The 27,712-nt window shown below is 41.2% G+C and overlaps 1 protein-coding gene across 1 annotated transcript; it reads right to left on the reverse strand.

Annotated features, from left to right (window-relative positions):
- Nucleotides 1-34: 34 nt before the first annotated feature.
- On the reverse strand, nt 35-27,712 carry ITM2B (integral membrane protein 2B). The gene is made up of 6 exons (XM_056328629.1): nt 27,457-27,712; nt 10,318-10,446; nt 7,996-8,202; nt 5,872-5,982; nt 1,998-2,148; nt 35-759 (listed from the first exon to the last, which is right to left on the reverse strand). Exons 1-6 carry the CDS (start codon nt 27,553-27,555, stop codon nt 671-673), a joined length of 786 nt encoding a protein of 261 aa, XP_056184604.1. The 5' UTR covers nt 27,556-27,712; the 3' UTR covers nt 35-670.

Consider the following 27,712-nt stretch of genomic DNA (forward strand, 5'->3'; position numbering starts at 1 on the left):
CCACCCTGGGTAACAGCAAAAGAAAACACAAGAGTTTTAGACAAACAGGTTTATAAGGTTTATTTTCCATTGCACATACATGGATTATATACAAGTTAGTAACATAAGTTACTTCTTAATTTTCTAAAAGATTGTTACAGCAAACACTTGCCATTTTAAAACATCAAGTCAGAAATCAATCTTAAAAAGGTAAATATGACAGTATTTTAAAACCAAAACAAATTGCACTTAGGGAGAGTCAAATACAGGTTTGTCTATACGCTGTAACAAACTATATAGCAGGTAATATTACAGTTAGAAGTAGCTCTTGCAGTCCATTTGTACATTAATAATTCTTTTCAATTTTACTTAATTAAAAACTGGTGGATATTTTGAAGACTTTCTCTTCTTCCTAGTATTCAAGATTCATCACATGAAATGCACTAGCAACTAAGTCTTTATACAATTGCTATTCAAATATAAGAAGAACACCACACCTGAAAATAAGGAAAAAACTAAAACATACTGATTTTACATGTATCATGAGATGAAAAGTATGGAACATGTTCAGCAATAAAGCCCTGTCCACTACTTACATAAAAGAAGATTTTAAAAAATAATCACTGCACACAATACAAAGGGTGGGGTCATACTGTAGTTTTTAAGTCTCCTGTAACAGTAATATTCCTCATTACTGTTCACAGATGACTGTTTCCATAGCAAACCTGTTCTCAAAGTGTCGAATCTTTCGGCAATTAACGGCTTCACGCTTCTGAATTCCTGTAGTAGTAAAGAGCAATGGAGGGTAAACAGAAGAAGTGATGAGGTGCATCACAGACATAATAGTAAGATGTCACCCAAAATCAGAACTACCGCCCTCTCTGATCCCCCTCTCAGAGGAAACACACACGGGCACACATTCAAACATAGGAAGTCAATAAGCAGGCAATGACCCTGAAGGTGTGGTGAACCAAACTGCAGTGTTAGTTCAGTTAAAACCAACCTGCCGCACACCCCCCCACTGGCCAGTCTTAACCCAGATCAGTGCCCAATCTCCCTCTCTGTGTATCTGTAAAAATGCCTGTGGGGACGTGAAAGAAGGAACAGCAAAGGAATAAATGCTACAGGCAAAATGAGTGGACTAGAAGTATTTAAACACCACCACCTTGGATTTGCAGAAAGACAGAATTTAACCCAATTTTAGCTAAACTAATGCTCACTTGCCAGCCTATGGTCATCCTTTATTACCACAGGATCAGCATACTGAATGTTGAATTGGATTTTGCTATTAGGATGTTTTACTTTTTAAACATTTTTCTAAATTATTTTTATAAAATGTACTTATTTTCCATCTTTTCCCAAGCAGTCAGCTCCAACAATATGACTAAAGCAATTAAACTGCTTCAGTGTGCATCACATCACAGAGTTTTTAATTTATTTAAATAAGTCTGAGTGAAAATTTTAAGGCAGTATTTAATAGCTTGTCAAGATTCCTCCAAATTATGTTTTTCAAACATTTTCCATGAAGGAGGAACAAGCACTACAATTCTCCTGCAAACACAACTCTTACTCACATTTCAGTGATGCAAATAGCAAGACGTGGAACGATTTATAGATTCCTTTAATGACAAGAAGAACCTGCAATTCTGTACTTGGACTACAAGGCTATGGCTTCTCATATATTAAAGGTTTTTTTGGTTTTGGGGTGGATCAAGAAACAAGATTAAAGCAAAGCATCAACGAAAGCCTGAACCCCAGAAAACAAACCCATGCATACACACACATTCTAGCAGCTCCTAGCTCACTGGGCCCTTGAGCACTTTTGCACAATAAAAAGACGTATTTCCATACCTACACAGAAAATATCAGATGTACTTAAGCCCACAGAGCTGGTTACTGCAATAAGCAATGCTGGCTTTAATAAGAGTCATTCCTTTCAACACAATCAAGCCTATTTATTGAACTCGAGTGGCACTGAAATTTCTGCCAACACAAAAGATCGCAGGAGGAACATTTACCTTTCATGGCCTCTTTGCGCTGTAGTTTATAGGTTTCCTTGCCACGGCAGAGGCGGTAAATAAAGAATCCCAGCTGATCCACGTTTTCAATACGATCAGTAACAATCATCTGTTCATGAATCAAATAGGACTGAGGCAAGTATGTTCCAGCCTGTTGAACAAAAATGTAACAGCTCTGTCAAAAGCCATCTCTTCATAGTCTTAAGTAGACACGAAATACTTTGCAATGTGTTTCTTGAACATGGCTGTGACATGTTTTCTTTGATTTTTTTCAAAATATGTATTACCTACAGAATTTTCTTCTAAATGTGCAAACATGACTGCACTGCACTACAGAAATATGTAATGATGATCTTCAAAAAGGTCATAAAACTTTCGCTGATGCCTGTGCCTACTGCCCTCCTGCTACAGTAACGTCAATCTTCATCAGAGAAGAAAGGTTTATCTCCCAGGAGCACCCACTGTCATGGGTAAGTCCTGCACTTAACATCCAAACTTCTCACTTAATTAACAGCCCAACAGATCTCAGTGGGAACTATTCCCGAGTTAGCATAAACACGTTCTACATGGAGACACCCTGGCTGATGAAGCACGCCAGCTGCAGTGTACTCCAGCCGCAGTCCACAGGGTTTGGGAAACCTTGAGCATATTCACAGCTCTCAAGCCAAATGCAAGACAAGACTACCTAGCTATTATGTCGGCTCCCACAACTGTTTATACGGAAAGGTATTAGAGAGCCATAGCGGTATACCAGCGTTAAGGCAATACACTGAAAAAGTGAAAAGCCATGACGACATGCAAAGGCTTCCCAAGCCTTTTCTAGTCCCTTCAGGGTTATTTTGCCACAGCTGAAATGATGGAGCAATCCGTCTCCGTACACACCTCACCATACACAGCTGAAGATGCACATTCTTAGCTATCAGCCAATTTCCTAATACTGGCACTGGTAAATAATCATCAACTTTAAAAAAATATCACTTAATTTAAGAAATCCTGTAGTGTGATTCTAATTTATGGCAGTAGAGAAGGTGTTGCTTGCTTTCTAAAAGTAAAATGATCACTTATTATGGAAACAAATTCAGCTTCTTCAGTGAAAGATTGCTGTATTTTTTTATTGACAATAAACACTTGAAATTTCCATTGCAAAACAAGACTATCTTTTCAGTCCAAGCAACATGTTGAGAAGAAGCTGATTAAATGCTATTCTTTTCAGTAAAGAAAGGATCATATAAAATTCACTTTAGATTATGAAAATTTTCTTCAGCGCATACTACGAGGAAAACAACAGTAATTTTTTTTTTTTTCTTTAAATGACAGCTTGGAAGACTTCACACTCCCGAATTATCCCATTCGTTACTTGCTAATTAAATCATTGTAAATTACTGTATCTTAACCCCTAGTCTCTTCAATTTCAGGAGGGTTCCCTGAGGGAGCCCCAAAGAAACGCAGCAGTGCAGGGCACCGGCAGGGTGGGCAGTGGTACCGAGGACTTAGAGCAGCCTGCAAGGACACTCCTGGGCTCCTGCTCTCCAAACCACAGGACCTCCCAGGATCTCCCAGACCATCCTGTGGACCTGGCCTTCTCAGCCCTCCCTGAGGGTACCAAAGGAAAGGGAGCTCAGTGCAGGAACCACCTCTACCCACCTGCTACACGAGCATTTACCCAGCGCTGGGACCCAGCACAGCCACAAATACCATCCGTCACCTTTGAGACATCCTGTGCATCAGATGCGGTTAAAATCAACCGGTTGGCTCAACAATGGGAACAAGGTGGATGAACAGATAAACCTGGGTTTTCAGCCTCATTTCCCAAGGAAAGGAGGCCTTTCACTGTCTGCACATTCAACCAAACTGCATCAATACACAGAAATGTGGTTCTTTTTTTTTTTAAAAAAAAGAGGTCAGAGCACCTTCATTTGCATAAAATGTCCTCTGCATGTTTTCAGAGCTCATTTGAATGAAACAAGTCCTTTAATTCATGCATTTTTCTTCCTTGTGCAACCAATGTGACTGCAGGACAGTGAACAGAAATTTACTCACTTTATGCATCTGCAGAATAGTTCCCCAAATTTCAGTTACAAAACATTTAGCCTGATTTTGTGAGACATCAAACGCCCACCAGTTTTTGTTAATACAATAAGAATTAAACAGATGTCTCACAAAATTAGGGCACTCACTGCTGGGGACAATGATCAAAACAGTTTGCTTTTGCACAGATTTTCAATTAAATGCATGATGCCTGGTTATCCCTCTTACTTGCAATCCACAAGCATATTTGATTTAGTACTAATGACAAACCAGGAAATTAACAGATTTTAATACTGCAATTTGTGTGAACTAAAAATGGAAACAAAACTGCATACACAAAGTAAAAAAATAGGGGGTCACTGTGTGTTACAGAGAGTTACCACGTCATCCTCATGTACAGGAAATTAAAGTGTGGTTAAATCTCAAAACAGGCAGCAAAATCTCATCTCAAAACCGGCAGCAAAAAAGCAGCAGAGGCCTTACTTGTGAAGGCATTTTTCACATGGAATTTATTTATATACACAAACCACTCAGAAATGGCTAAAATGGTTCCTGGAGTCCTAATTTCAAAGCCTTGTTTGAAAGATTCAAACCCAAGATGTTATAAACAATTCCAAAGTTACAAAAGCCCAGTAAAATAAAATTTAAAACTCTCCCCCCAAATCTTACACACAAGTTAGCTTATTAGCTCTCTTCCCCACCTGGAGTGTTTTGCTGTTCTGGAAAGAAACCAGAGGGCTGAAAAACAAGGTAAATACTATTCAAATCTGCACACATACGTAAGTTAAAAAAAAAAAAAAGGATGATTCATACTAAATTAGTAAGAGACCCCATTAGATTATCTGCTTGGGCCTCCTCAATTTCACAGGCCATTATGTTTCACCCAGTTACTACTACTAACAGAACAGCATGTCCCTGTGGTGGCAACAAGCCAGCCAGCACCAGCACCACAAGCCCAGCAGTAGTGTTCAATTATCACACTCTGCTGGGAAGTGATTAGGAGCTCCCAGAACATCATACTGCAAATTCGTGTTTGGTTGTTCAGCGATTGTGGTACCTCAGTCCTTTCCACAGTTCTTGTTTTTAAGGACAACAAACCTTGTTCTAAAGGTCTGGTTCTTGCAGAACCAGGAATCTGGCTATACTAAAAACCCTCTTGCTTAAATGGCCCTCACTAATCATACAATCCAAATCCTGATCACTCCTACAAAACCTCCCAAGAAACAGGAAGATCCATCTTAAGGCTGCTGGAAGCCTCAGGAACTCATGCAGTGCGAGTCCATCATACCTAGTGCCACATCTGACTTGCCTGAGCACACAGCGCAGATCCAAGACACCTCACGTACACTACCCTCAAGCCACGGGAACAGTATGAAGTGGGGGCCAACGCTAGGGACCTATGCTTTTAGACAATGCCCGTGTCAAAACAATTTCCCAGTATATCTACTTCAAGCCTCTCAGCTAACCAGCCTAAGAGTCCAGCGCATATATGCTTTATGGAAACTTCAGTCACAATGCGTTATAAATTAAAAACCACACAGACTACTATCAAAGAGTCTAAGTACACCACATTTACGCAATTTTGTCAGCCAAATTTGTAGCATTGAAGAATAAAATCAGGTTTACCTTCCTCTGAATTAATAACTCCTTCATGATTGTAGTTCATTAACTAAGGTTATAGACTTTTTTCCTTGCTTTGCAAAGATCTCTAGTGATTAGTTAATTTTCTAACACGTGCACCTTGTGTGAAAGGTACAGTTCAGGGGCGGGGGTGTGTGTGTGCAGAAAAAAAAAATATCTCCTTTTTCTCTGTCTTAAGAACAAATTACTTATGATTTAACCATACCTTGATGTTGATGAGCAGCTCCAGGAAATTTTTTGGTGGCATAACAACTGAAGTGTTCAGAGGAATCACATAGCACTTATCCAGGCTAAGGTCAAGATAGGCAGTGAGCCTCTGTTGAGGAAATATTTTAATCAAAATTACATGAACATCCCAAAATTCACACACAGACTTTGCTAACTGCTATTGCCTCATGTTGTTCTTCAGATTATTGTTTTGTTCCCTATAAAGTCTGTCCAACAAACTGCAATTTTGAGAGTAGGTAAATGCAGAAACAAATGGCAGTCTTGACGAGTTTAAATCTTTTTTTTTTTTTTTTTTTTTCCCACAAGGCAGCAGGCAATGAGTACCTCAAATACACTATAGTAATGAAATTACAAAGGTGTATCTGAACTGTTACGGAATCCAGTACAGTATTCATTTATTCCTAGTGCCTGCGTTTTGAAACAACAGAGCAAAAGCCTTGCTCTAATCTCCACACTTTTATTGTTGTGTAAAGGGGAAATGCTGCTGGTAAGAACAAAATATAGAAAGAAAAAAAAGACTGTTACACATAATGCAATAAAAATCCTTTTATTTTCAAAAATATTACTGACTTGAAGTGTTAACGATTATTCATAGCTGAATTATTATCTTTATAGTACCTGAACTGCAATATTTGTCATGATGTGATAAAAACAGAGACATAAAAGCACAGGGAATTATCCTGATGAATCCTATGACTCTGTTCAGTGAGCTGTGTTTTACTGCATCTGTTCTTGCTAAAGAAGACATTATCTCAAGCTGCTGAAAGCTCTAAGGCTGCGGACATATATGAAACACTGAGCATCAAGAACCCAACAGTCAAAATAGTACCAGGACAGCAACCATCAGTGCAACTAATCTCATTACATGGAAGTAAGTGCTGAGCCTATGGCAAATTATCCTCACACTGACCTTTAGAGCAAAGCCTTTAACCCATTAAATCAAAAAGTAAATTTGTAATATTATATTGTTCCTGTCCACTTCTTAAGATACTGCTTTTTTTTTTCTCTGGTTTTCACTCTTCAGACTCTTTGCTCTTAACTCTTAACAGAAGCTCCCTAAAAATATTCAGGAATATTTTTAAATTACATAGCTTGAGCAAGCAATGTTTTCCTCCAAATCTGGTTATGAATATTTGATAGATAGCACTCATTTTGCCTGGAAAACTTTAAACTGAAGCTTGCATAAAAAAAATAGGATGCTTCCCTATTCTTCTTTTCCAGCCTTGCTTAAAAAAGCTGTTCAGTGAAGTCTTCAAACATTCACAGAAATTTAGCTTTCTGAAAACCAGCTGTAGAACATTTCATCGCTATCAGACAGCTTCCATCAGGCTGATACAGAAAAGAAGGGCTTCTAATTGTTTTACGGCTGTCGTTAATACCAAGAGATGTAGGCCTGTCAACTGCCTTAGCAAAAATTCATTACCATTGATTCTTATCAAGTTTTCTACAAAAAAGGAAGAAACTACTAAAAATGCTTTGATACCCTAGTTCAGTGCCTTTAGGAACACAGGAGTCGTGCACAAGATAAAATGAGCTTCAGGTAGGCTTCCTACAGCATCTGGCAAACCAGCTCTCTTCCATGGTCAGTCAGCCGGTCACTTCCTTCCCTTTCTGCTGCTGCTTTGGGGTTTTTGAGCCACGCTAGGACAGCACCTCTGGGGGTGCTTCAACACACCCAGTGGTGTCAGACACAACCAATCCCTTCCAGCTGAGGTCAAAGCTATGACAGCCCTTTCCAAACTTTCCTCAACACCGTAACAACTGGTCAAACTCTGGCTCAGTGGACTTAGCACAGCAAGAATTTTATTTTCTTTACTTCCCCATACTAAGGAAAGGAAATACCTCTAAGATTTCTCCCTTTCTAAATCCAGAACTGCGTTTGCAAATGGTGATTTACATACTACCTCATGACGACTCTATAATGCTGTACTTTGTATGCCCAGTTAATAACTGCTTGCTGCTGATCAAAACATTTCTGCTGCCTCCTCCACCCTCTGCTTTCCCCCACCACAATAATTAAGGAGTACATTTAGCAGCATGACTGAGGGGGAACATTTTTCAAGTTTTAAATGCTTCCAACTTTTTCAGAAATATTTCTTACCCGGTGGAAGTCATGGACGATATCAGCAGGATCGCTATCAGCAAACTCGGGGACTGGCACACTGATAAACTCAACATCTTCCTCCTCCAGGATCTGAATATTTTGCTCAATCGTGTGGTAGCGAGCACTCTGAGCCTCTGCCCCAGGCTCAGGTAAACTTAAGCCATCTTCAATGTACTTTATTCCACAGAAATACACGCCACCCTGCTAAAAAAAGTAAACAACCAGGCAAGAAAAACATCAGTCGCCTAGGAGTTTAATATTCTCAAAGCACTGTGGAGACGAAAAACTTGTCAGACTAGATTAAATGTTTTCCTTCTAATTTGATTCATACACCAAAGTAGGAGCCAGTTGCTATCTACAACAGGACCATGAGTAAAACCTTGATTGTATTGAACCCAGAGGGAGTCCTTCCCTTTAATTCAAAGAAAACAGGATTCCAAAAGCCGGATCTTAAAATCTAGTCTTCTATTTTGCATCCATTATCTGTGACACACTGTATTTTTCTTTTAGAAAGACAATGAAGTTCCTACATCTATATGCATGCATATTATTATTTAATATATTATAATTTAATTATGATTAATTATAAAATATTATTTAACTGCAGTCAATAATTACAATTTAAAAGATAGAAACCGGTCATCCAATTGACCTTTAAAAAGCAAGTCTAACTCTAAATTTGGTCCTCCTTGCAGCAGTGAAGTGATGACTTCAAGAGTCTTCTTCCAACCTCAATTATTCTGTGAAGCTGCTTAGTTTTGCAATGCTTCAGAAGTTTTGAACATTAGTTTCTAATTTTTACCAGTTTTAAACCCCAAAAGGTAATAAAAAGAAATTAAACCAACCAATTTGTGTCCTTCTGTCACAGTACACATGGCAAGTTACCTATGTGACATGTGAAGTACAGTTCTGTGTCATAGATAGGAAGTCATAAACCAAATTTATAGGCCTGACAGTTTTAGAAACATGCAGCTTACACATATGCATATGCACATACCATTAATTTGAAGTTTTGCATTGAAAACATGTCTTCAGTGCAATATTAGCTCAACTCCTGAACGTTTCCTTCAACCCAGATCTGACTCATAAACAAATACCACAGGTTTGAATTAAATGGCACTTTCAGGTGGATGGCATGTGAAAGGTGGAGCACCATGGTTCTAAGCACAGCTGAAACATGCATTAGTAACACAGCAGGCCTTCAGCTACTCTCATCTCGTTAAATCCACCAAGATACATGCTGTTTAAGCATCGTTTGCAGCACCAGTGCTCCCCTGTAAATTATGTTAACATGATAGCCAACGAGACTATAAACTGCAAGTTCAGCTAGAATTTCTCATGTCTCACTTTGCCTTCCACATCAGCAGCTACTAAAATGGAGAAAAATAATAATCCTGGTAGCAGGGACAAGAACACAGAACTTCTGTCTTATAAGTAAGTGCAATAACCAGTGGGCTAGAGGGATTTATGTTTTGCTTATACTCTCCCTTTCTGACCCCATGAATCTTGTAACCCCAGCAGTTTCTGAAGGAGGGAGGGTGTGCTTACGCCATCTGGGTGACAGCTCAGCACATCCAGTGCTGCCCAGTGACAATTCACCCTGAGGAAGACAATATTTAACTGAGATCTCCCATGTTTCAGGTAAATGCTCCACTTCCCTGGCACCACTGCCTTCACAGGGCTCCTCCTGCAGCAGTGCCATTTGTTCAAGACTGAAAATACATTTTCTCAGAGGTCTAATCTTGTCAGCATGGATTAGACTTGACAGAGCATGTTTAACTACCTTGACTGTGCTTTCCCAAGTCCCCTGCAGGGCCTGTATTTCTTATCCCTATGGAAGTCGGGAAGGAGAGCCAAAGCACTGCTGTAACAGGCAGTCCCTTTCCTGTGCATGAGCAGTACCGCATGCATCCGCATGCGTCCAGGAAATCCGGGATCAAACAAGGAAGCTTTGGAGGGGTTAATGCACTTCCAATATGCAGCACTTTGAAACAGGAGAGAGAGCAGGTGAAAATCTGGGACACCACTGGAGTTCCTAAACCCAAGTCCTATTTAGATATAATCCTTTCTCTGCAAAGTAAGGTTTTCAAAAGTGCTTTTCTTTGCCAGCTTTGCTCCTGCCCTCACCTGCTAATAGGTAACTTCAGAGCAGGCCATCACTTTGCCTTTAGAAAAGCTGAACTTTTTTTTTTTTTTGGTGTGTGTGTTGGGGGGGGGGGAGTAGAAAGACTATCTGGTTTAGTCTGTTGCTCCTCTTCTGAATGTAAGGCATAACAGAGAAAAATACAACCATCCTATAACAAAATGTATTTGACTTACCTGGAATGCAAAATATTTGTACAGATAGGCACCACCCAGGATCACACCAGCCAGCATAAAGGCCAATCCAAAGCACATGCACCAGCACCAGGCCCTCCTCTGCCCAACAGGCACAGCATCCTCAGGGTCCTGCAATGCACCGGAGAAAGACCTTCAACACACTGTTCTCAAGACACGTATGACAGCAAATGCTTCAGGCCCAGCAAGTACAAACACTGCATCCATCAGAAAAAGCTATATGCACTTTATCACAATTGGTTGGAAACTTATTTTATTTGGTAAAGTTTAAAAAAGATCTGTTCAACTTGAGGTTTACGAAGACTTGTACCAACATTCACTTTTAATGCTATTGTCACCAACAAAATCAGCAGCCTCAAGGAAGAGAAAAATCTCCCAAGACACCTAATAACACACAGTGAACCACTTTACAGATTGCAGACAGAAAAATATCCATTCTCAGGCAACCTCCATGCAACAACAGCAGAGCAAGGAAGTCAATTCAGAAAGGTCAGATTATTTTTTATCTTTGTATATGCAATTTAAGTGAACTTGAAGAACCAACAACAGATCAAAGGTAATAAGAGCAGCAAAGTATAACCTTTTCTATGTTTTCATCAGGACGAAAGAGACTTTACCACCTCTTTGCTTGCGGAATAATATGACTGGGAATGAAAAAAGTGCTTTTTAAGTTGTTGTTAAGGTAGCTTTCTGTTCTAAACCAGCATTGGCCATGCCTCTATCTGCTGTTTGGTTAAGCTAAAGGAATGACAGGATGTTTCCCCTTTGGGGAACTAGTTTGCATAACCATGCAGTCCCCACAGGCATCCTAAGCAATGAACTGCTGCTTGCAAAATCTTTCCTCTATCAGCCACATTACAATGCTCTTTCTTCCCCCAAGTGTTTGCATAACTTACATCCGAAAAAAAAAAACCCAAAACCCACGACCAAAAACAAAGTAAACCTTATCACTGAGTCACCCTCTTCCAAGCCATGATAATCCTGCGAAAATACAAGAGTTAAAATAAAGACAAAGCAATTCATTGCTCCTTTGCAACCAAAAAGCCAACAGGGTAGAACGATGACCAGGGCAAAATCATTATGGCCAAATAAACAAAAAAACCCAAACCAGAAAAATGGCTGTCAGTGAATGTTCTGCCTATGTGAGGCTTTTGCCATATTTGTTAATTAGGGTGATTTCCCACTTAAACAAAGTAGTGGGTGTAGTCCCCACACTGCCTGGGCCCCTCGGGGAAGGGATTCCCCCTCATCTGACCGAAGCCATCTAAGCAAATCTGACACCAAATGGAAAGGGGCCCCTCCCTGCAAATGGTGGGGATAAAGAGGAGCTTCCCCAGAGCGACTCATCCCAACCACCCCTGAGAGGGACAAGCAGTCTTTTGGAGGGACTTACTTTTTTTTCACGGATTATCGAGGGAAATTCCGTGGTTAACAAACCAGGTAAATTCATATGTAGCTAAAATTGAGCTATGCGAAACCCACCTTTACAGTACACTGCAATTATCTTTCACGCAGAAGTGGCAATGCAGCTTCTTTGCCAGGCAACAGCTGCCAAAATCCGATTCAGAAATATTTAGAGTCAAACTGAAGATACTCCACAGATTTTGTTTTACATTAGCGTGCAAACTACCACAGTAGATCAGATTGTAAAATCTCCATCTTTGGAGGTTTTCAAGACTCAACTAGACAAAGCCATGGGTGATCTTGTTTTGGCAAGCATCCCTGTTTCTAAAGGGATGCTGGACCAGGTGACTTCTAGAGGCCCCTTCCAACCAACTTTTCTGGGATACATTACAAGGCAAAGTGAGCGTGGCTAGAAAACAATTGCTGTGGACTGACAAGACAAGTAACAGCTGTTAAAATTTTTTACACTACTAATTATTTAAGTAATTCAGCGTAAAGAATTACAGGATTACTAGCTGTGTGGTTTTTAACCTGGCTGTTTGCAAATAGGACATAATACCCATGGTAATCTAATTAACTTTCAGGTCAGGTTAAGATTCACTGTGGATTCTTCTATAAATCACCTCAATTATAAATCTAAACCAGGTAAAACAAGGATTTTTATTTTTATGTTGCCCTGTATCATTAGGTAACTATTTCCCTAGATATTTCAAAGCATAAAGGACACCCGACTGAAACTTTTTAAATAGCTGTCATTAAAACTGTTGTAAGTTAATGGCAGAAAACAGACTGGCTCCAGGATACAATGCCAAAATACTCCCTAGTGAAGAATATAAAGAGTATCTTTATTCTTTCCCAGTGCTGCTTTTATTCACCACCCCCCACACCCCCACCTTTTTTCACTCTAAGCAGAATTATCCATTAGTGGAATAACTGCCTCTTCCATTTTTATATCATTTTGTAAATTCAGAAAGACTAACAAAACATGCATCTGGGAAATGGCGCAGAAGGCACAGACCAGTGTGAACACCTACCTGGAAATGGGAATTAATGTCAAATTAATTTTGCATAGGCCACAAAAATAATCAGAAAAAGGAAAGTAACTTTTACCATGTTAGGGGGAACCTGAAGGACAGGTTTATCAGTATTCCACCCCAAATAATTTTGCTTTGATATACGAGATGACAGATCTACACAACAAGTTTAATACAACTCTCTCGTCCTTTACCGCTATTTCTGAAGGCATCCCTAGCAGTGGCATGTTAAGCTATTTTGTATTTGTAGTTGCCTGTTGCATTGATTTGTCCACAGCCTTCTGAAAACAGCACACCAAATTTAGAGCAAGAGTTCCAACCCAGTTTAGCCTCTTGCTTAGGAGAGTGCATGGAAGTTCTACACCTCAGTACACAAGCATTAGGTAACCCTGAACACATTTTATGCTGTTGAAGGAGAACACTGAATTGATGTCATCTTCTGAATCTGAAAACTAAGTACATTATCAAGCATTTTAAAACCACCTTAAATTAAAATATTATGAATAACCTACTAAAGCTAAATTACACTCTTATTAGTAGCTGTGCTGTGGCTAAGCTTGCTAAGCTTTTGTATTGTTGTCATGACAGCTTAGTTTTTGGGCTGAATTGACCCAAAAGAGTAATTCATCCCTCGCTATATAAATTTGACCCTCTGCACTGCAAGAGAAGAAAGTGCAATGGACACTCGGCCTCCTTCCAGGTGACTCATGTTCTGAAAGAAAAAACTTGAAGTGAAAGTGGATCCCCACTAAGAGGGACAGTGCTGAATTAGCACCTTTCCCCACATAGTTTCGACCCCAGTTTGTTCCCTGATAGCAGCGCTGGCTTCTGAAGCCAGAGCACAACATGAGACTGCAGCCTCACTAATATTTCTCTAGGTCAGCTTTCCACTGCCAGAAGTGTCTGACAACAGAAAGCATCATACACTTGAAGTGAAGACTGACCTCTACAAATACGCCTCTCTACTTCTGTAAACAGTAATAATTAATCATTGCTGTTCTGGTCCTTTTCTTTCCCCTCTTCTGCTTCATCCCTGCCCCATGTACTTCAACTCCCTGGTGAATCCTCAACCTTAAGATGATGCCACAGAACTAATCTCCTCTGATGCAAAATGCCTTAGGAGGAACTGGATGTAAGCCCAATACTGGCTTGTTTCCCTTGATGAGATGATTGTTCTAATTGGAAAACATTTGATTAGCCTGTTTCCTATGGACAAGACATGAAACAGAAGCATCTCTCTGCCACTTGTACACTACATCCTACAGTGTTAAAATTAAATGGTTCAGAACTTCCCAACCCGAATAGTTTCAAGCTCCGCAGGAACAATCTTCCTGCAGACAGAAAATGAGAAGTATTAAATTCTCTATTATTTGAGATTGGCAAGCTTCAAAACTGTCATCTTCTCACAAAGAAGTTAAAAGATAACTGTAGCTTTCAGTAAAGATTCCTTCATCAGTGACCACAGCAGCTAACGTAAAGCTGCACTCTGTCTTGTTACCGGAATCATGAAACACTTTGGAGGTGGACAAATAACACAAACTATTTACCAAAGCACCTTTCAACTACAGAGAGATCTTCACATGAACATATTTATGACAACTAACATTAACTGTTCTGGAGTGAATCAAAAGAAAAAAAAAGTTAACACACACCCACACACACCCACACACATCCCCAAATCTGCAAACATTAGCAGTTATCAGTGGGTACTAGCCATATATTCTCTTGCGCTTTTCAGTTCAATTTTAATGCTACTTTTTTTTTTTTTTTTTTTTTAATAAATGCTGAAATGTCAGAAGGACCAAATTCATGTTTGGGGTAATCTCACAAAATTCTTCTGTTAAGCTCCAATACTGAGCCACAAATGTGTATAATTAGACTTGGTAATTACTTAGATTTTCCCCTTGTGGCTTTTTGTACATAGTGGAATATAATTGCTTTAGCATTTTAAAAGTAAAGCAAGTCTAAAAACTTACAAGGCATATGTCTAGCTCATACTAAAATGGGTGAGAAGATTATCAGACCTTGTTCCTTTGCAGAAATTAAGGACACATCAATTATATGACTAAAAAAAATAATCATATGGATCAATTAGGTAAGAATCACCTAACCAGATACGGTGGACATGCTGTGGGGAGTCCAGAATATTCTATCACCATCACTATTCAAAAGATAATGGCCCAAATTTAAAAATAGGTAACGACAGCAATAAAAATAATTTTGAGAGGAGGGAAAGTCTTTCAGAACCAACACACAGTCCTTGATTCACAGAGAAACCAGATGCAGAGTGTTACTGAGCATTATAAATATTACTAAAAATGTCTGCAGCATACGACACAAGCCATCCATAATTATGCATCTGAGAGTAACATCTAATATATATACACACGCGCATATAAAAGCTTACAATTAATGTGGGTAGAACTGGCTGGAAGCTGTTCAGAACAGTTTTCTTCCGAGGTGCTTTAGCTCACATGGATGGACAGAATGCATTGGACAGAATGCACTGGGGCAGACTTGAGCTTCCTAAAGGCAAATGTTGACCAACTGCAGCTTTAATTAGTGGAATGGGGAGAAGGGAAGTTACTGATGATTCCCTTAAAGTGCTTTTTAATGAGGGAGGCTAAAAAGTCTTCAACTAAAGTACTGACCAATGGCTGCATAAACTGAATTTTGTTGGTCAGGCTTGCCTCCTCTGACTTGTAAATCTGACATCTGTAGAAAACCCTCCTAAAAGACAGTGAATTTAAAATGAACTTATTTTAGAAAGAGCTCTGCATTCCTCCCGTGGTATTCCTGCCTGAAGACTGCTCCAAGCCGGGTGTTCTATTTATTACTTGTTGCAGATGGGAAATTAAGTCAGGCTTTTGCAAGACTCCTCACTTAGCAGATGCTGTGAATCTGGAAGGCCATCATACTGATCTGCCCCTCAAGCAGCAATTTTACGCTTCCTAATAAAATTAAATTTAAGTTTTAAGTACAATGATCTTTTAACTTGCTAGTTGGAAAAACAGACTCTATATACAATAGATGCTTCAGAGATTTTTCGCTTATCACAAGGAGTGACGTACTTTTTCTACTCAGATGATGAAGCCTGGAAACAGGCTATGGTTGTTTACGTGCAGTTGATATCTGAACACTGCAACCCTTCTGTGACAGTACTGCCAGTTCCTCTTCTGTCAAGACGGACAGGGACTTGTCCATCTGGCCAAAGGCTCTCTGCCTACAGAATATCATGAAAACCAGACCTCAGTTCTGGTTGCCTGCTGTAGTCACGTAGCCTGGATAACCAAGGAGATTCATTAATTAGAATTATCTGTTAGGCAGCTGGTACTATTAACCTCTTCCTGCATTTCTAGTATCTGTGTGTGTTCAATAAAATAATATTGTAAATACAAAGTCTGTTGTACAGCACTAGGAAATCCAGCAGGGAAAAGATATACATTCCAAGAGCTTTCCAAAATCCAAGGTCATTCTGATATTAGTTGAATGCTACCTTTCACCAAATAACCGGGGTGTTTTATTAAAAAATGAGGTGTCTGTCAAATTATGCATGTCATGGTTCAAACATCATAACCATCATGGAATAAAAACATCAATATAAACAGCCAGGTCAAGATCATCTTTAAAAGGGCATCTGTGCTAGCAGGTAGGACAGCAGCTGCAAGTATTGGGAAAGATGGAGGCAAAGGGTGAAAAACAAATTAGAAAACAGGTGAGAAAAGGGAGGCAGGAAAAACTAGAGAGAAACGTGATGGAACATGAAGAGTTCCATTTCTCTGCAGGAAGTCAAGAAAGATTACAACTATAAAGTGAATGTAAAGGATATGAATCAGTGTTTACAGAGCTACACGCTAGTGGGACAATAAAAGAAGTGCATCTTGGAAAAGTAATCCTGCAACTCTTTACTGATGTGAGTAATCCCGATTTACCTAAACGCTGCCTTCAACTTCAGAGGCAAGAGATTACGAAACTTGTTAGCAGCCAACAATTAAAGAGGATGGGTAAAGGAGGAAAAGAACTCTGTTTAGTCTGCTGCTTTGGTTGAAACTGGGAGCAGTATTGGTTTTGTTAGCTTTGGTCTTACATGGGACAAGAAAGTGGGGGGAAACAAAAAACCAAACAAACAACCCACAAACCAAACATACTTATTTAAATGGCCTGAAAGTTCTGTCTTCGCAGACCAGGCAAAGACTCTCTTCAGGTGATTCACACTCACAGCTTTTGGCTATATCCTCATCCCAGGCTGTGTACAGCAATTGTACAACTAACCCACAGATGATACATTACCAGTTTTCTTCAAACTGTGTTCCCCAAATCGTTCCTCTTTTCTCTGCTCAGTTCCAAGACCCACCAACTCCCTTCGCTCACCACCAAGCCCGGTGGTTTCAGGTCTTGCTGTAATTTCCTTCCTGCCCTGTGTCTATGCCCCCTGTACTTCTCCCCATCCCAAAGCAGAGTTCTCTGGTCTCCGCCACATGCCAGAGTACCAGGCACACCTTATTTCCATTTCCTCCCTTCATTACTGCTACAAGATAAACCGTATCAGTGTCCTACGTTCTTAGGAAGATGAGCTGGGCTGTGGCCACAGAAGTGCTTTATCCTGCCCACCAGCCAGCACTCCCGTGTCTCTTGTCCTGCATTTTCACTGTAAACACTCAGTGCCAAGGACTGCCTTCCTTTCTGTGTAGCAATTAGCACAAGATCTTATTACCCTCTTATATGCTTTCTGAATGTGAGGAAATACTTTTTTTACTGTGTGACCAAGCACTGGCACAGGTTGTCCAAGGGAGACTGTGGAGTCTCCATCCTTGGAGATATTCAAAAGCTGTCTGGACAGAGTCCTGGGAACCAGCTCTAGCTGGCCCTGCTTGAGCAGGGGGGTGGCCCAGGTGACCTCCAGAGGTCCCTTCCGATCACAGCCGTTCTGTGATACACAAAGACGTTTTTTAAGTAACGCTGATACTACAACAGGCAGAGAGTTAACAAGCCTAACCACTTGCTTCATTTAAAAAACAAAACCCCAGGAGCACTGGGTCTCTACTAGACAAGTAATAAAGCTCCATACATGCTTTACTTCTTTTGGGGCTTTATGATTCTTCTGCCTTCTCCCCCACTGGCCCCTTGCCCCCAAAATGAAACGTCAAGAAAACCTACAACACTTGGAAGAAGTGTTGTCTTTAAATGCCCAGATGCTGAATTCAGAAGTTCTTGTGCCTCTAACAGCCACAGAAATCTGCAATTGTCACTGTACTGTAACAAATACAAAAAGTTTTCGTAAGCTTGGCTAGTGAAAAGGTGGTGGAAGCCAGATTTTTTTATGATACATAAACATTGATGAGTTTACCTGTAATTTTCATAAATTAGAATGATGGAAACTTGTTCTGCATTCCACGCCTATTTTTCTCAAGTATTTTAAGAAGAGAGAAGTGTTCTGGTGCAACACTTTCCAAGTCATAGACCAAAACACACAGATGAAAGCTTGCACAGATATCTGGCAAAAGGTGCCAGAGGGTTATTTATTTTTTAAAAACAAGAAACTGCAAACCTAAGAGGTTATATGGGATGTTTTTCAGAATGCATTCTGATTTTAGAAAACAAAAATCGCTACACCCTTTATGGTTACAGCACCTTAAACACGGCATTTCATTAAACTGTCCAGTTTTGAAAAATGCTTCATTTTTTACACATTGCCAAAATAAATCCTTTTCTCCAGCTGCATTCTTTGATTTATAATCAACTTGCATTCTACCATACTTATAAAACCTACACTAAATCAATCTGTAACTTTAAATGCAATATGCCTCTCGACTTTATCCTGAATTAGATCAATGTTTGAAAACAGGAACCTAGAAGGTTCCTATTCCACTTAAAATGGATCAATACTAAATTATCTTTTTGACCTTGATCGTTCCAGTTCCTGTCTCTTCCTTATCCTGCTCGCTTATGTCTGAAATTTCTCTGCTTTTTTTCCCTGCCTGAATCTCAGACATCAATATGATGGAACGCTATGTGAATTTAACCTAGATTTCTCTCAAGGCTATTTTCCCAAGCGGTGTTGGCTCTTTCACCCAAGAGATCTCATTAGCATGCACATATGCACCACTGAGCCTCAGAATTTAATAACTCTATTCCCAGTTCAGCCACAGATGGTATGTCATCTCAAGCAAGTTACAAACGTCGTGTCTCAGTTTCTCTCAAGAGCAGAGTCTAGCATCACAGAAACCACTGGGGAGGTCTCTACTCCAGCCTCTTGCTCAAAAGGAAAGTGGACTCTGAAGCCTGTCCAGGTCGCTCAGGGCTCTTGTCCAGTCAAGTTTTTAAAACCTCCAAGGACTGACACTTCAAACCTTCTATGGGTAACCTGCTCAGCGTTCAGTTCTCCTCATACTGACAAGTATTTTGCTTACACTCAGTTAGAAGGTCTCCTTTTTCAATTTATGGCCACTGCTTTTTCAGTCCCCTCCCCAGGTGCCAGGAGGCTGCTGTGAAGTCTACTCACAAGCCACTTCATCTCCAGGCTGAACAAGCCCCATGCCCTTGGCCTCACATATGCTGTCACCCCCAACCATCGCAGTGGCCCCTACTGGACTCACACCAGTTTGTCAATGTCAGTTTTTGGATTGGAAAGCTCTCAGCCTTCAGCAATACCAGTGACTAGCACCCAGCTGACTGTCCATCAGGAGCCCTGGGTCTTCCTCAAGCAGAGCAGTTTCCCAGCCAGGTAGTCCGCATGCTGTCCTGATGGAGGGCATGAGTCTGCTCCAGGTCCATGACTTTGCATTTTTTATTTCTGAAACTCACAAGGTTTTGTTCAGTCCCTTCCTGTAGCCTGTCGGGGTTCCTCTGAATGGCAGTTCTGCCCTCAAACCAACACACCTTACTAATACATATATCAGTGAATTAAGATGCGTGGTACCTATACAGCAAGCAGAGCTCCCCAAGTGGGAGCCATTCTGCATGCAAATACAGAATAGCATTTAATTGTAGCACTTAGGAGTATCAGCACAGAAGAGCTGACCTTGAAAGGCTCACATTTAATTACGCTCTCTTTCTAAAGGAACTGTTGGAACAATCTAAACGGTTTCACTGCAATTAGACTATTCAAAGCCTGAAGTGGACGCACTCCACTACCCAGCACCTGGAAGCATCACACCCTGCAGAGACACAGATGCTGGCCAGTGTTCAAACACCTCAGCAAGAGAGCTTCCCAAAAACCTCAGGCAAGACAACTCACCGCATTGTGCGGCAGCCTTGGAAAGTCATGTTCAGCCTCCCGCTCTGCAAAGGGTACTGCGTTTTCAAACATGTAAATGCAAGGGTTTTTTACGTAGATGGTATCTTTTAAAATAAATAAATAAATAAATCTTTGTGATTCAGCAACCACGCAAGATCCACCTGACAGATATAGCCCCTTCCCAGGTATGATCTCCGTGTGCTTTTTTGCCAGCCATTCCATTGCCTCATTCTACCCTCAAAACAGCAGAAAGCTGCCATCAAAAGCAGGAGTTTACTGAACCCGAGGAGGAAGACAAACACAAATTATCCAAGGGTTTGCATTCAAGGAACTCTACTCTTAAAATGCCTGTGGGTTTTATTTTTCTGTGTATATATATAAAAATACTATATACTTAATAATATATAAACTTTATAAATATACTTGTGTACACACACAGACACTACAGAAAGGACAAGCAAAGCATCTACTTATTTTTTCCACGACCTCTATAATAACTGTTGGGCAAATGTTACTTGACTTTTTTTTCATGGTCAATGTCGTACGGCAGTTGCACAAAGGACCCTTGCTTGTAAATGACGCATGGATCGCTCAGGAGCTACTGTCTCTCTGTACGTCCATTGTGGTCCAAACCCTAGGCCACGTGATGTCTGCTGCAAAACCATTTCTGACTTTATTGCAGAGCTCAATCTTATTAATTATCTCATTCCTTTGGTTTACCACATCTGTAAAATTAGGACAGATATCTGAGTTTTATAAATTAGCATGCTTTTCATCTGTAGATTCAAAGTAATTTCCACTGAGGATAAAAAGCAGCACATAAATAGTAAGAAAATGAATGTTGTATAATTCATATGGATCAGGAGACTAAAAACAGATAATGCTAACCTTTGTCAATCATAGCCGGGGGGTGGCAGGGAATAAAAAAAGGAACTTATGCAATAAGTAACAGAACACACCACTACTTATCCCAGCTGTAGTTATGGTTTTGGAAGCACAAAATAAAGAACATTTAAAATTAATAGGACTTAAAAATTCAGTGTTTGCTTTCGAAGATATTTCCTGAGAGTCACAGAAAGAACTATTTTCTTTGTATGTAAGCTCTGTGGTGCCTGTAGCTAGTGGCTACTGGATAGAAAATATGTATAATGCTGACAAATATTCCAAAACTGCAACTGCAGAAGAGTTAGCTGAAAACATTACTGGAGGCAAGTATGCTTACCCTTCTTATACCTCCCCTCAAATAACCATTAGCATCAAAACTTGTTAAATTGCTGATAAAAAAAATGGAAAGAAACACCCAAATAACAGAGAAAATTTATTTGAGTCTATAAAAAAACAACTGTTAAGATTACATTTGCAAATGTAAACATTTCATTACAATACTTAACAGGGAAAAAACCCTATATACACATTGTATTTTGAAATTAAACTTTTCTGGAAATAGACATTCATGTGTTGGATTAAATATTCATTATAATGGAAGGAGTCTAAACCATTTCCCTTGAAAATATTGGTGATTCCGGGAACATTTTCTTTCAAATGTTTGTCTCTCCTGTAAAGTTCAGCATTTCATCTTGATCCACATCTTCAGAAATGAATTAATTTAACTTTTCCCACTGAACAGAAATTTTGGTTCCAACAGCCTCTGTTTAAGTAGTATCCTTCAGACCACTACGCAATGTTAATATCCAAACTAGTTTCTTGAAGCTTATCAGAAAGAAGAGTACTGTAGCGCAGAAAGACAGGAGTGAACACAAGAGAAGTATTTATGGCATTAACTATACATTACAGCACAGGACAGTTTTTCCAGATATTGCACTGTATATAGCTTCAACTAATTACAGAGTTTTCCACATGACAATGTTGAGGAAAACAAAAAATTCTCCAAATACATTTTTTAGGGCAAGGAGCCTCAGCCAAATATAAATTTGTTAATTTGAAAAAACAAACTATTTAGAACTGCATAAAGTATTTGCATTGTCTCTGTGTTCATCCCTGCACTGAATTCATATAAGCTGTAATGTACAGACACCAGCTCTTGCTCAGTCAGCCAAAACCACAAATGATACAAACAACTGACAAAGCAGTTATTACAAAGGTCTGGTAGAATGCATCCTGTTTGAAATATTATTCTTCTGTGAAATGGCTGTATTTCCCAACCAAAGTTTTGTATTTGTTATTCAGGTTGGGAAGCGATGAGAAACAGAAAAGGAAATGAGATAGGGATCACTGACAGAACTCCTCTGTCCCACAAGTTCATTTCCATCACTGGGGGGATGAGGATGACACAAGCTCTTCCAGATCGCTTTTTGGATTTTCTAATTCCAAAACTCGCTTCAAAATAGTAAGAGATTCTCAGAAGAGTACCACAAATTTTTAAAGATCTTGGGGTTTTAGCATTGTCCTCTCAATTACCAGTAACCTCTATGGAATAGCTTTAGGAGCCAAATGCCTCAAGACCACAGCCATCTTATTTTCAGGAAGCTGCACTACTTGGCCAGTAGCACAGATTCACCATGTAAAAGGATGCAGGGGGTGACATCAGCCACAAGGCTTCTTTTCTTAGGAAGAATTCTTCATCAACACCTGCCACAGATCTTCTTTACATAAGCTTTGTTTCCCTGAATTTATGCTTGCAGGTACCCATAAAGCCCAGTAAGTAACAGAATCCTGGGTACCCTTTGTTTCTGAAACTGGAGGGTTTTCATTTGAGGTTTGGTGGCTTTGCATTAAAATCTCAGCGAAAGTCAGGGAGGAGAAGGGAGAGAGAATTAAGTTTGCTACGATTTTTTTTTTTACTTCTGGTCCTCTTTTAAACAATCATGCCTTAATCCAGAATCCCCTGACAGACAGCAGAAGCTGGCTGGTTTAATGACCCACTTGCATGACAGAAAATACAGGAAAATGCAAAGACTGCTCCTTCCCCAACGGCAACAGATGAAAGGCCTATAGAAAATCTGAGTGGAGGAAGGCTATAAAGGGAATAAGGAAGCTCCTCCAAGAAAAAAAGAAACCAAAACCAAACCAAACAACCCCAAAGCCTCCATCTGCAGACATATCCCATGAGGTGAGAAAGGCTGCTTCCCTGACAGCAAAACAATAAAAAAGTCACGATTTATTAGTGTGTATACTAACATATATAGCACACATGTTATATAGTATTTACATATTTTTACACACATACAGAGTATAGCAACTGTAAACATAATACCTTCATATTAGAAATATCTAAGGTCAATTACACAAAATCTAAGGATTCTTCCACATTGAAAAATAGTGCTCATCAGTTGCTCAACAGTATTTCCTAAGTGGACCATCTTACTCTTTGATACAAGTGCCTATTTTAGTATGCTTTAGAAAAGATTAACCTAAACTGAAAAAAAGTAAGATTAGAGTGCAGAGTAATAATGTTCTCATAAGGAATAAACACAGAAAGCTGCTGCTTTCAGAATTCTTAACACTTACACTTTCACATTGAACTCTCTGCAGACCCAAAGGTCAGATATGATACATACGTGTGAATCCACAGCTTCTGCATGCAAAGCTGTATTTGGCAAGTATGCGCCGAATTGAGCACCTCAAGAAAAAAAAAAAAAAAAAAAAAAAAAAAGGTTGCCATCTACCCCAGCAGAAGGGAGCAACTGCCTGAGAGTTACTGAGTGCCCAAAGAGCTTGGGGGAGGACTTAAATCTATTGAATGGACTCTGCAAAATGTCTGGAAACTTCAACTATGCTCAGAACCATCTTTGGCTCTCCAAAGATCTATTGTAGGAAGAAATGTTAAAATACCATACATGGTTTGTTTGTTGGGAAACTGGGTCATAAAACACCCTATTGTACTGACAATGAGCAAAGTGGAAAATTAAATGCTGCCTGAAAACCTTCACTAAGAGTATTCTGTATTTTGGCCAAGACTTAAGGCACAGAAGTATCACCCCAACAGCAGCAGCAGAGTTGTAATGGCTGCCTACAGTATGAAGCCAGTTTCACAACACACAATAATACTGACAGGTGATTTATGCTGAGATAGGATTAGCACTCTTGATTTTTAAACTCCTTTTTAAGTAGCATACTCCAATGCATAAGACCATTGCCTTTTGCAAAAGCTTTATTAAGCTCTTGTTCCCCTGATACATCCTGTACTCTTCTCCCATGTTCCTCTCCTCCCTTCCCCAATTAATTTCCTATTGGTGTCTGCATCAGAGGTTACTGGGCAAATTTTGCTTGAGACCAGAGTATTTATGTGGCACATCATCAGCATATTTTGGCCGCAAACACTGTTTAATAAGCCCTAGGAAGATTATCTGCTTGACAGTAATCCCACGATGGCAGACAGAGTAGCAGTCTTCATAACACTGTGCTGGGAAAAGCAGCAGAACGAGGCTGTTCAAAGGACTAGTCCAAAAGCTCATTCCACAAATCTGTTTTCTGGATGCTTCAGAGTATTGGGCTTTATTAATTAATATCTCTTGCTCAAATCTTTGGAAGTGATTGATGATAAAATTCTGAATGTGCAATTCTGCCTATCCTCTTCCATTCTTAAAGTTTTCCCTTTACTTCAGTCCAGAATGCCTCCCAGGACTTTCATCATAAGATGTTGTAATATTTTTTCAAATTCACACTTGTGATCCAGATCTATTTATTGTCCTACAGATACAATGTTGGTAAAGATACTGGAAAGGGGAATTCACTCTTCTATATACATCCTCATATTGCCTTCAAACCTCACCTGAGGCTCAGGGTTTTCCAGCAATGAAGTGACATGGATCATACATTTGTTAGATGTGGTTTATTTTTCCCCTTCCCTCCGATGAACTGCATAGGCAGTAGAAGTTCCTTGTGGAGGGATGGGAAAAGATTTGTTTCTAATGCATTTGCATTAAAGAGGGCAAAGGTCAAAAGGCATATCTTGCACTTCTCTCAAAGGTGTATTTTACAATGGCCCTCAGTTCCATTTTTTTTTTGTCTGAGATCTAAGAATAAATTCCCAGACTCAGAGGTTCAAATACCTCTGCAGCTACATGACATGAGCTGTTTCAGTATTGTCAATCCTGCACAGATTGCATAGCCTTTTCTACTAAACTACAGATGACGCTACTGTACTCAGATCTGCTTTTATTTACACTCTAAAACACGCAAGCTGGAAAAAAGCTTATTCAAGAGAATTCTGCACACTGGTAGGTAAAGGTCTGCAGTTCTGCTGAAAAAAAAGACGGAAATGTGTCAAAGAGAACGTCAAAGGCTCGATGTCCCTTAAGAGCAGTCATTTGCTTTTGGAATTTTCATCTGTACAGAGCATCCGCTCCTAGCATGCTATTTTAGGACTGTTTTAAGCCTTGTTCATGCATGTTCATCCCCTGATAACAGTGCAAGAACTTAGAAGTAGCTACTGTGAGACCAGACCACCTTTTGACCTGCTTAATAAACGTCTGCAAGTCCCACTGCTAGGCAAGGAAAGCAGTACCAGGGCAAAGTTAAGGCAGATCCTGTATCTTACCCTCAGCTGCAAGAATTTACAGCTCTGTGTTAAGGAAATCACAGTGGAACAACACACTTCCATTAGTATCTGGACAGGGTCAGGAGGATTTGCTCCCCAGTGTACAATTAGCCAGATGTATTTTGTTTGTTTAGCAGTTGGAACACAAGCCAAAATTGGTAGGCTATCTGGAAACAAACATCATCCAGGGCAGATCTGGATTCCAAGGTAGTATGAAAACCCCATTTTCTGGAACTTGTAGTCTGTGTCTTGCTGACGTGCTCAATGTCAAACCAATCACCAAAACTAGGGTCAGGAAGAAACTCCAAAGCTCAAGCTGGGCTCAGGGAATCCATTACCTTCAGGAGAAGGGCACTCCCACTAGGAACAGTTAGGCACACAGATCACCTAACGGATTTCCCGTAATTGCAAGCAATTTGAGTAATGATACCATCTCATTTATTGTGGCACACCGTTCTAAGAACTGAAAAGCTTTGCCCCCAGCTTTGTAAAGTGCCATACCACCAGTAGAAGCATGAAATTTAACCACCTGCTGTGCCAGGAATATATCACTAGAAAACATCTTGTGGTTCCCCCCTTAGCTTTGAAAGGACAGCGGATTGTGCAGGTTAAGAACCTGGCCCCATCACAATCAGAGGAAAACCTGCACCAGGGCACAATTTCATGCCAAAAAACTCAACAGCTATTGTCTTCCCATGCAGAAGTTAATCACAAAGATTTAGGAAATTAATTAACACTACCTCTTTTGCAGATCCAGTCAGGTAATTCAGGAGCCTGATGCACAAAAGATTGTGAAAACAACTGAAAACAGCAAGGCATGCTGTTTATGTGCAGCTGGCCATTTTTCAAGTTTTCATTCTCTTTTCCAAGAGCTTAGAGCAAATTACGGTACTCTTAATTAAAAACTGGTTTGATTATGGGAGCACAGAAATCACAACCAAAGAACTTTACATTCTGGGCGGTTTTGCACTTCAGAAACTTTAAAAGCCGTTGCTGTTCCGAGGCGCGGAGGGAAGGCGACGACGACTGGACTTTGGGTGCCGTTTCGGGGGCGGGGGCGCAGCTCTTTGTTTCTTTATTTAAACCAGCCCAAGTTTTCCAGGCGAAGTTCGCCGTCACAGACAACCACCAGGCTCCGCAAACACGCTGCGGCACAGGCACGGCCAAGCCCACCTCCGACTTCACCCTCGCCAAGCGCTCTCTGCCCTGAAGCCTCTGGCGTTCCCCAGCTCGCCCGCCGCACTCAGCCGCGGGGACTAACGGCGGAACGGGGAGCAGACGCGCCCCGCCGCCTCCCCGCCACACAACTTCCGCGCCCGAGCCGGGCGCGCCGACGGGCCGTCCCCGCCTCTCCCCCCAGGCAGCGGCCGGGCACCGGCTGCGGGGCCGGGTGGGCGGCCGGGCTCGGCGCCGCCGGCCCGGCCCCGCGCCCCCGCCCAACCGCGGTGGGCCGGCGGGGCAGCCCCTCGCCGGGCCGGCCCCCACCGCTCGCCGCGGCTCGGCGGGTCTGGACGGGACGCCTCAAAGGAGAGGAAAGCGCCCTAAAAGCCGAGCTGGACGCGGTCCAAGCGCTGTCGGGCTAAACCCCCCCCCCAAAAAACCCAAAAAAAAACCCCAAAAAAAGCAAACCACCAAAAAAATCCCCGAAGTAGGGAGAAGCGGAGCTTTAATAAAGCTCGTTCTCCTGTCAGCCATTTTAGAAGCGTGAGCCGAGAGGGGCGGCGGGGCACGCCGCGGCGCAGCTTTCCCTGCTGGCCCGCCCGCGGTTCATCGCCGCAGGGGGGGAGGCACATAAAGAATAAAATCGTCCCCAGCGCGCGTCCCTCCCCTCGGCAGCGCCGAGCCGCCCAGCGGAGCGCAGCGGAACCGAGCGGAGCGGAACGCAGCTCCCGCCGCCGCCGCGCAGCCGGGCCAGCCCCTGCGGCTCGGTCCCCCGCCGCCCTCACCTTGGCGTCCGGCGGCAGGATCAGCACCTGGCTGTTCTCCTCCTCCTTCTTCGCCGCCTCCTTCTGCGCCAACGCGGAGTTGAACGACACCTTCACCATGGCCGCTCACCCGACACCCCGCACGCAGGAGAAGGAGGACGAGAAGGAGCCCGAACCGGCGGAGCTTCGAGCGCTCCCTCCTGCCCTGCCGCCCCGCCGCTGCCGCCTCGCCGCGACTGCCGCCCCCGGCCCCTTGTCAGCGGCGGAGGAGAGGAGG

The sequence above is a fragment of the Falco biarmicus genome, chromosome 2, assembly GCF_023638135.1.
Source record: "Falco biarmicus isolate bFalBia1 chromosome 2, bFalBia1.pri, whole genome shotgun sequence".
Classification (NCBI taxonomy): Eukaryota; Metazoa; Chordata; class Aves; order Falconiformes; family Falconidae; genus Falco; species Falco biarmicus.

Bases quoted from the DNA above. Each gene is read 5' to 3' on its own strand.
- ITM2B (XM_056328629.1), bottom strand. From the start codon at position 27,555: ATGGTGAAGGTGTCGTTCAACTCCGCGTTGGCGCAGAAGGAGGCGGCG. The intron at 8,203-10,317 runs GTAAGTCAAATA...TACTTTTTTTAG, and splicing joins ACAAATATTTTGCATTCCAG to CAGGGTGGCGTGTATTTCTG. The intron at 5,983-7,995 runs GTAAGAAATATT...TTTCCTCAACAG, and splicing joins TCGTCCATGACTTCCACCGG to AGGCTCACTGCCTATCTTGA.